The following is a 10,355-nucleotide window of genomic DNA, read 5'->3' on the forward strand; positions in this document are numbered from 1 at the left end:
TAGGGATTGCATTGGGAGTTATACCTGATATAAATGACGAATTGATGGGTGCTGACGAGTTGATGGGTGCAGCACACCAACATGGCACAAGTATACATATGTAACAAACCTGCACGTTGTGCACATGTACCCTAGAACTTAAAGTATAATAATAATAATAATAATAAAAGAAAGAAATAAACAAATCAGACCTTTCCATCCTAGAGTCCTAAAGTGTGAAACCAAGATTTTTTTCTTTTTTTTTTTTTTTGAGAGTCTTGCTCTGTCACCCAGGCTGCAGTGCAATGGCTCTATCTCAGCTCACCGCAACCTCCACCTCCTGGGTTCAAATGATTCTCCTGCCTCAGCCTCCTGAGTAGCTGGGATTACAGGCACCTGCCATCATGTCCAGCTATTTTTTTGTTTTTGTATTTTTAGTAGAGACGGAGTTTCACCATGTTGGCCAGGCTGGTCTCAAATTCCTGACCTTGTGATCCACTCGCCTTGGCCTCCCAAAGTGCTGGGATTACAGGTGTGAGCCACTGCACCTGGCTGAAACCAAGATTTTTAAAAAGTTATTTAATCTCATTATTTTAATGAGGCATAGATATTTTTGTAGTATCAATGAATATAATACAATTTAGTTATTTTATACTACATATTATTGTTAGTGTAATCTGAGCATATTCCTTTTTAGGCATTGATAACACACAGACTTAGTTGGTGACAATGTATATGATTCATATATAAACAGACAGATCTTGGGGATGCTTTTCTAACTGATCAAAAGGCATGAACACATGTAAAGAGCATGCCCTGGTGATGGATGATAAGGGAGGAAAGCAGATGGAAGGGTGTCACCAGGAGCCAGGCAAGAGATGCTCATGTTCTGCACTGGGGTAATAGCAGTAAGGGCGGGGAGGACCTGGAGATTTGCGGGGAGCTGGATCAAGGGGATTTCTTTGAACTTGGAGAAGGAATTAAGGGAGAGTCCGAATGCAGTCACAAGTTTAGGAGAATGAACGGACATGAGAGGGTCCAATTTTAGAAGGTCTTGGTGTTTGGGTGGATTTCAGGGTTAAGAAAGAGGGGGGAAATTTGGATATTTCCTAGTTTTCTCTCTAGAAGATTGGATGGATGACACATAATTCACCAAGAAAGAAAAAGAAGGAAAGAGGGAAGTAGGGAGCAAGTTCAACAGAGAGCATTGTGGACCTACTGTCTTTGAAGGACTCATGCATTTACTTTGAGGTCTCAAGCAGGAAAGTGGACGTAGTGTCTGCGGCAGGAAGAAGTGCAGGTGGGCCATATTGACTCTAGAGCAAAGACCACAGTCATCAATGAAGTTGCTCATGGAGGATGTAGAGTAAGAAGGGAAGAGGACCAAGTACTGAATCACGTGGAGACAAGCATATGTGAAAGACAAGAAGGGAGTGAAGCTGCAGAGAGAAGCAAGCTGTGGAAGCCAAATTCTGCAAGGAGCAGATGGAAATCGGGAAGGGAGATTTGCCATGGAAAAGACCCGGCACCCAACATCTGTTGACAGGAATGCATCAGAGTAAGGCAGCCACACCAAGGTGTTGTAAGGTGAAGAGGAAAGAAATTGAAGTGGCTCAGGTGAGACTGAGGGAGCGACAAAGGAGACTGGTGCTGGGGATGGCAGTGAGGGTGGTCTGAGCAAAGTGCATGCGGGCATATTTCAGAATTATTATGAAGGGCAATTCAGTAATTGAGTTGAGTCTCTCCTCTCAGGTCCCCTTCACTCATGCTTTGATGAGCTTTGGTTTCACTTCAAAATGAAAATGGTTTATAGCATCAATACCTGTATCTGTGCCAACCTGAATGAAACACAGATTTCTATGATCAGAAAGTTATTTAATCAATCAGCCTCACTCTGTGAGTTCAACAATGCCATGTAAGCTAAAAGCCATCATTCCTCATGGAACACAGGCCAAGGCTATATTCAAATTACATATCACCCAACCACAGGGCAAAGCTACATAGTTCTAGGACTCACATGGCCACAACTCCTTTGGCAATGACAGGAACTTGCTGCTGAATCATTTAACCCAGGAAATCAGAGGTCTGCCAGAGTCTTTATCAAACAACCATCCCCAATCACACGTTTATTAGTTAGTTCATCCATTTACTCTTCTAGAAGGTATCTATTAGCATCTTAATGTGCCGAGACCTGCACTACATCCTTACATGTAAAAGTGAACAAGATCATACAAATCTACCCATGAGAGAAGATGGCATAGAACCGTGTACACTTTGGATGGACATCAGTTTCCTGGCTTTGACATTGTACCACAGCTACGTGAGATGTGACCAGTGGGGGAAACTGGATGAAGGGCACAGTCAGGAGATGTTTCTGGACTATGTTTTAGCAAATTCCTGTGAATCTACAATTATTTCGAAATGAAAATTTTAAAAAAGTGAATATGAAACTGTCCATGACTGCAGAGCAAACATCCAGTCATGCAGGGAGATTTGAAGATGAAAAAGCAACCCGGACAAGTGCTGTGCCATGGGAAAGACCAAGTGGGAGGGGCGTCAGTAATCTCCCTGGGTGGGTAGCTGGGGAGGATTCTGTGAAAAGGGTAGAGCTGGGTTTAGTTGGATTGACAAATGCCTTCTGTGCAAATGTCATTTCTCTGTGTTTTCAGGATGTGACAGCAATGTCTTCTTCTTATTTTTTTAATGGGGGCGGGGTGAGTTTTAACTTTCACACTCTTTCTCATTGAATGCTTGCAATAACACCATGACATCAGCATTATACTCATTTCACAGAAGAGGAAATGGAGGTCAGTGAGACTTTGGCAATCACTCTGTGCTTACATCAGTGGTGGCTTAGAAACTCCGTCCAGGTCTTCTGACCCCACAGTTTCACCACTTGACTTGGGTGGATGCTTGCTTCCACCTGGGTCTTCACTAGCTCTCCTTCTGGTAGGTCTGAGCAGAGTGAATATGTTTTAAGGCTGGGGGAAAGGAAATGCCAAACTCTGCAAGCCTTGGAGAGATGTGATTTGTAAAAGTAGCACTCCCCACAAAATAATAATAGAAACCCACATGCATGGTGGCATTTATGAGATACTTAGGAAAACAGGTACAAATCTTGAACCAAGATACTTAAAACCTTCTGATTTTCAGGAATGAAAGAAGCAATGGCATGTGGCCAGGACATGCTGACGTGGGAGCAGCCTGTCACTGCATTCCTACCTCCGGGGCGATGTAGTCGGGTGTCCCGCAGAAAGTATTCGTCTTGGCATCTCCTAACATGTTCTCCTTGCACATTCCAAAATCTGCAATCTTGATATGTCCATCTTTGTCTAACAGGATGTTATCTAGCTTCAGGTCCCTGAAAAACAAAAGCAAAGCAAATCTCACATTAATAAATATAATTTGGTTAACATAAAATTCCACAGGAGGCGAGGGAGTTTGTCTCATTGCAGCCTGAGAGGGGCTCATGAGAGGCGCTTATGTATCTATTCATTTGCACACCAAGTGGGGTGTAGACAAAGCAGATTCTGCAAGGGCCTGCTGGCTGCTGTGGATTCTTTCTTTGATTTACCAAGGGGTGCACTTCAGTATAAGAAGGACAGAGTACCCATACCCATTGGGGACCCTTGATCCCAGGACTTTCCTGAGGGTACTGATGAAGGAGGAAAGACCTAAAAAACATACTTACTGTATGCTATTTTCTATGTATTTGTTTGTTTCTTTGTGAATGATTTATACTGCACCTAATTCCAAGTCCAGTTGATGAAGGTTGTTCCTAATACGGAATCCCTTGAGAACCAGAATCCATCCAATGCCAGAATGTCATACCAACACATTTCTGTATCCTTGGAGAACCAGTATCCTCTTGAAAGAGCCCATTCCATTCTTAGGGAAATGTAACTGATGACATTTTTTTTTAAACAATTAACCGAACTTTGCTTCCCTGTGATGTCACCTATTGGTGCAAGGGGGCTTTCTATTGTTATTATGTGTGACACTCCAAATATTTGAACAAAATGACATCAAGTTTTCTCTTTTCTCACCAAGATCAGACTTCACTCCTCATGATGTGGTTTTCAGACCCTTTTGACCTTGTACCACAGCTGCGTGAGATGTGGCCACTGGGGGAAACTGGATGAAGGGCAAACATTCTGGCCTCTACCTTCCAAATATCTTGAATTTGTCAGTTTCTTCTTGAAACGTGGTGCTCAGAATGAAGCCAGAATCCTCCAGAGAGACAATCTGATTGGTGCAGGTTACAGTGGTGCCCAGAGCTCCATTACCATCCTCTTGCCTTTTGCCACAGTGGACTAAGATACTGCACCATATTTTTTCATAGTTTCATCCAATAATACCCAATATTGAGTTTATTGTAAACTAAAACCTTCAGGTGTTTTTTTTTCTTTCCTATACGAAATGCCATTATCCCAGTTTCTTCTCATTCTGTACTTGTGAAGTTGATTTTTTAAAGATAATTCAGGTGCTTTCCTTGATTCAGGTTTTTTTTTTTTTTTTTCCCCCCGAGACAAGATCTTTCCCTGTCATCCAGGCTGGAATGCAGTGGCACGATGTCAGTTCACTGCAACCTCAACCTCTTGAGCTCAAGCAATCCCTCCACCTCAGATGCTTGACCACATGTGTGCCATCACAATGCCTGGCTAATTTTTTAAATTTTTTGTAGAGACAAGGTCTCACTGCTTTGCCAAGGCTGGTCATGAACTCCTGACCTTAAGCAATCCTTCTGCCTCAGACTCTCAAAATGCTGGGATTACAGGCGTGAACCACTGTGCCTGGCCAGTTCTGAGGGATGTAGGTCAGTATGGGAAAGGTTCTGAAAGGCTGCCATGTGAAGCCAGCACTCCATGGGGGTGAGGAAGGAGTGCCAAGGAAGACCAGCGAGGACCCCTGGAGCCAGCTGGAGAGGGCAGAGAACCCAGAGGCCCAGGGTGTTCTGAGGCATGTCACGCTTACACCCTATGGGACACCAGGACCCAGGGGAGAACTTCAGAGTCCACAGCCTGGGCATGTCTCTGCAAGCTTTATACTCAAAGAGGCTGCTTAAGAATACTTACTTTCCAAAGCCCCCCGTAAGCCTTTAGTTCTGTGACTCCAAATAGGGCAAGCCTCACTTGACTGCACCCTCAGAAAATGGAGAGGTCCTTCCCTGTAAGTGAATTCGGCACTCTGTAAGCACCAAAGCCTTAATACTAATTATCTGGTCTCCAGCAGCTCAGCTATCCTCCTCACCAGCTCCTTTCTTTTTTTTTCCTTTCTATTTTTCCTCTGAATCTGCAGTGAGTTGGAAATCTGACAGTAAGCTTGTAAAGGTTTGTATGTTAAATAAATGCTAACTACATTTTGAGAAAAGAAGTGAGGAGACTGAGGTACAATAGCGTCAATCTAAGAGCTTGGACAGAAGAACGTGAAATGATGTCATACAGCAGGGAAGGAGAAAATTCCATAAGCATTTCTAGGTGGCTCAAAGCTTAGACAAGCAAAAATAAAAGGTGTGAAGGGGACAAAAGAGAAAGAAACCATAAGATAAGAAAGAGAAAACAGGGGAGTGAAAACGGGAGAAGGAAGGTGAAAGTAGGAATTCAAGCGAGAACCAGCGTAAGGACAGAATGAGCTCAGCACTCTCCTGCTTTTGAGACTGGAAAGCAGGAGAGACTGGAATGTCTTCCTTGGTTGTGAGTAAGTCATTCTTGGTTGTAAGTCATCGTCTGTGTAATCACTGTGGGCAGGAGGCCTACGTGTGGAGCTTCCTCCCACGAAATCACACGGGCTCTCTCACAGCACTCGGTGCAATGATTAAATTAACTGAGCCAATATCTTAGCATTTGTTTCCACAAAGCAAAATTTACCTGTAGACGATTCCTTTGGAATGAAGGAACTGCAGACCAAGAATGATTTCAGCAGCATAAAACCTGGGGGAAAGAGAACCAAGGTTCAACGTGAATGTAGTCACGGAACACAATAAAATCCCCAAACCCAGACTGACCTTTCTATGACATGCTGTGTGTGGCTAAATGGCAATACACACATAACTCTGTTTAATCCTAACAAGGAAGATGTCCATTCATTCTCCACACAAGAAAGTGGAGGCTCAGACACCTGCAGCCTCAGTCCTAACAGCATAAAACAGAGCTGGCATCTTAAGTGAGTCCTGCCTGTATCTAGTACTTGTTATCTTTTAAACAACAATGCTCACATTGTCTTTTTTTTTTTTATTTTTTTTATTTTTTGCTATTGCTAATAAAACACACACAGACATTAAAAGTAATAGTATAGACCAGGCACGGTGGCTCACGCCTGTAATCCCAGCACTTTGGGAGGCCCAAGCAGGTGGATCACTTGAGGTCAGGAGTTCAAGACCAGCCTGGGCAACATGGTGAAACGCTATCTCTAGTAAAAATACAAAAATTAGCAGGGCATGGTGTTGGGTGCCTGTAGTCCCATCTACTCAGGAAGCTGAGGCTTGATAATCAATCACTTGAACCTGGGAGGTAGAGGTTGCAGTGAACTGAGATCACACCACTGCACTCCAGCCTGGGTGACAGAGCAAGACTCTGACTCAAACAAACAAACAAACAAAAAACAAAAGAAAAAAGAAAAAGTAATACTATAGATAATTGGCAAATAATTTCTCCCTGTTAGAAACTCTGGTTGGCACCCATAGACCTGTGTGCGCTATTCTGAATAGAACTGGCTGGTTTATTTTCGTACTGAGAACCTTTAGCCTGGGCTACACCTACAGCCCATGAGGTGGAAAAAAGGATATTAGCAGAGGCAAGATGATAAGTTACTCTTTATCTTCAATGGTGACAAGCTTAAAGGAAATGAGTTTACCCCATCACTGGTGGGATTAAGGTCGGATATAACAGACAGTTTCCTGGAAGGGAAGTTTGCTGGATCTTGTGGAAGCATGCAAATTTCTCCTTCCTGGAAGACATTTAGGACAGGATGGACAGCGTGGGTCCAGGCTGGCTGGAGACGACAGTGGACTAAATGAATCCTTTCTAGCATGAAAAGTGCCCGATGATTTCTCTGCTGCGGAAATCCAGTAAAATTACCTCTGGGTGCATTGCTGACGTTTCCCAGAGGCAATGGTCTCAGCAGAGTGCTACCCACTAGATAAACAGCCATTCCAGCCAGGGTGTTTACAGGAGCTGGCGGACCAAATCCATTTCTCAACCCACTTCAACCTAAACCACTCAAAGTGTTCGTGCAGATGGGAGGGAGGGATTACTGAGCGCTGAGCAAAGGAAGCTAGCATGTACTCATCATCTTCCAACGAGTCCAGTGGCAGAGCTTTCTTTTACTTGCATGTCCCCGGGAGCAGGAAGTAGGACCCAAGGGCAACAGCATGGGCAGGAGGGGCAGTGAGTGCTGTGGACACAGGTGCAGTTCCACCAGGTACACACAGCGTGCCCCATCCCCATGTGTCTCAGGTTGCCTGGCACGAGGAAGGTGAAGCTTTGTTCTCAGATAGAGTAAGTGCTTCTTCCTGCTTCTTAAAGATTTATGCCTCCACATCAGGCTTTCCATGAGAGGCCTCAGCTACAAGCTCCATCCCTGGGGACTACCCTTGAGGTCTGCGGTCCATTTCACTGCTTCCTTTCCAAAGGGCACATATTTGCTTCTGTGCTCAGATTGGTTAGAAGCCTGATGAATCCGGAGGTTCCTTAAGAAACTAAGTAGTTAGTTTCAAATCACAGAGAAATGAAACCAAACTGACACGAATTTCCGTTTCACAACCTGGGAAAACTGTTGCCTTGCTTGATGTATTCCCGAGGGTTTCCCTGGCCCTGGGATTCAGGCACGCCAAGTGGGAAAAAAGAAAAAAACAATCATGTGGGAACTGACAAGAACAATGGAAAACCCCCAAACCCTGTAAAGGCTCTTACGTCGCTCTGGAAAGGTCGAACTTGTGGCAGCTTTGGATGTGGTACATTAAGTCCCCTCCATTGAGGTACTCCATCACAAAAAAGAGGTTTTCCTGTGGAAAAACAAGACAATCCCAACTTTTATTTCATTTTATTTTTATTTATTTTGTACGAGACAGGGTCTCACTCTGTCTCCCAGGCTGGAGTGCAGTGGCGCGATCTCGGTTCACTACAACCTCCGCCTCCCGGCTTCAAGCAATTTTCCCCCGTCAGCCTCCCTAGTAGCTGGGACTACAGGCATGTGCCACCACACCCAGCTAATTTTTGTATTTTTGGCAGAGACGGGGTTTCGCCATGTTAGCCAGGCTGGTCTCGAACACTTGACCTCAGGTGATCCGCCCACCTCGGCCTCCCAAAGTGCTGGGATTACAGGCATGAGTCACCATACCCAGTCACAGTTCCAATTTTTAGGTCCTTAGAGAAAATACAACAAGCAAGACTACTTTTTAAATGGATTAGATCATTTCAGGGGAACCAATTCTGTTGTGAAATCACTTATCAGAAGACTGTCAAAATCATTTAGCCAATCTATATTTTTGAGCACCAGGAAGCCTGGGGACTCTAGGTGGGATGCTGTGTGACATCTAGATGCTTGCGTGTTACAACCCGGCAGATGAGCTGGGGCACAAGGGAGAGTCCAGTTGACCTGCTGGCCAGACAATGGGATGGTGCCGGGCACTCAGGGCACTTAGCATGTGCCGATCATGTACTTACCGAAAGTGACAGGGTGCAGGGTGATAAGGAGAATGTGTTTTGGTCTCTGACTCCAAGGGTGGAGCTTGAAAACATTCATTCATTCAACACTCAGTAATTAGCTACTGAGCATACTCTACGTGCATGGCATGGTGGGGAGTGGGCAAGACATGCCAGTCATTCCTCCCTGGAGCTTGCAATCAAGTTTAACCTCATTTTTCTCCAGTCCTGACTTAACTCACGGCAGAGGCAAGCTACAGTTTATGATGGAGTTCTTCTGGCAGAGGACACGACGTATGTCAGCAGAGCCAGAGCCCTCGAGCGGCCACAGTCAGAAGGGCTGGGTGGTCTTCAGGCTGTGGTGGGCATATCAGAGGCAGCCAGGATTGCAACCAGCCTCAGCTCCTCAATGATGTGAGACAATGATTTTTTAAAAATAAATGTATTTATAACACTTTAGAGCAACCTGATTTTTAAAGGGTTGTAATACATCACAGAATCAGTAATCCATAAAGTGTGGGGACTTTTGGTGCGTCTGGGCATGAATTTGCACCGGAAATTCTTACCTGGGTGGTTTCTTAACAGAATTAACCTTTACATTTTGATGTGAACACAACCGATGCCATGGGGCATAGGAGGTAATGGTAGAAACGTTGTTCTGGTCTGACAGTCAGACTTCTTGCCTGGTCTCCACAGAATGGGGAAACCAAGTATTGTGGCAATTATCTCAATAATCCAGGTCAAGGTAAGTGTCCATTTTTTTTCAATGTTAGTTTCTGATCTGATTTACTAATTCCATATATACTTAACTGGAGCCCACCCTTTTCTCTTCTGGATAGGCCCAAATTCTCAGCCGACATAAATCATCACTTAACACTGAGATTTCAAACCCAATTTGAGAGTCATCACTGGTCTTGCCTGCACACACCTGCTTTCTCACGCTACCTCTTGCTCTCATCAGCACCATAGAAAGAGCTTCTGTTCTAACCTCACTTTTTTACTCAAAACTATAATGGCCCTATACAAGCCACAAAGGTAGAATCTTCTTTCAAGTACTTGGGAGAGCAAAGCGTATGAAAGTGTAGAGCAAAACCATTTGTGACAGTGCTTGAGTGAATGGTTTATTCTAAGTGTTCGGATGGTTACAAATTCCTAGAAAGGCTGACATTTCAGAATTTAACACTGTCAATTTAGACGTGGAGAAAGTGGTGGGAGGGGACTGGAGGCAACAGTTCAGCCCCATTCCCATGCATTACACACACCTTCCCACGTGTTCTCAGCTCTAAATCAGACGCCACACTAGTGGTGAACACTGGGAGGTTGAACAGGCCGTTAAAGTCTAAGAGATCACAGGGCACAGTCAGTGTTTACTACCATGAGGGTGAGAAGAAGACTATGTTGCTAGTGATTATTAATTAAACAGCAATGGGAGGCAGAGCAAGATGGCCGAATAGGAATAGCTCCAGTCTCCAACTCCCAGCGCGAGCGACACAGAAGACCGGTGATTTCTGCATTTTCAACTGAGGTACTGGGGTCATCTCACTAGGGAGTGCCGGACATACAGTGCTGGTCAGCTGCTGCAGCCCGACCAGCGAGAGCTGAAGCAGGGCGAGGCGTCGCCTCATCTGGGAAGCGCAAGGGGGAAGGGAATCCCTTTTCCTAGCCAGGGGAACTGAGACACACAACACTTGGAAAATCGGGTAACTCCCACCCCAATATTTCTCTTTAAGCAAA

General features: G+C 44.7%; 1 protein-coding gene across 5 annotated transcripts in view; it reads right to left on the reverse strand.

Moving 5' to 3' along the window:
- The window catches only part of PRKCQ (protein kinase C theta), a 155,253-nt gene that overhangs the window by 25,822 nt on the left and 119,076 nt on the right, over positions 1–10,355 (reverse strand). For all 5 annotated transcript variants that reach the window (XM_017872473.1, XM_017872472.1, XM_017872475.1 and 2 more), the window contains exons 13-15: positions 7,890–7,981; positions 5,847–5,909; positions 3,202–3,340 (exon numbers count right to left, since the gene is read on the reverse strand). In XM_017872473.1, the coding sequence (XP_017727962.1) occupies positions 3,202–3,340; positions 5,847–5,909; positions 7,890–7,981 (294 nt within the window). The remainder of the gene's footprint in view (positions 1–3,201; positions 3,341–5,846; positions 5,910–7,889; positions 7,982–10,355) is intronic.

Source organism: Rhinopithecus bieti, unplaced genomic scaffold (assembly GCF_001698545.2).
Source record: "Rhinopithecus bieti isolate Rb0 unplaced genomic scaffold, ASM169854v2 scaffold_6933, whole genome shotgun sequence".
Lineage (NCBI taxonomy): Eukaryota > Metazoa > Chordata > Mammalia > Primates > Cercopithecidae > Rhinopithecus > Rhinopithecus bieti.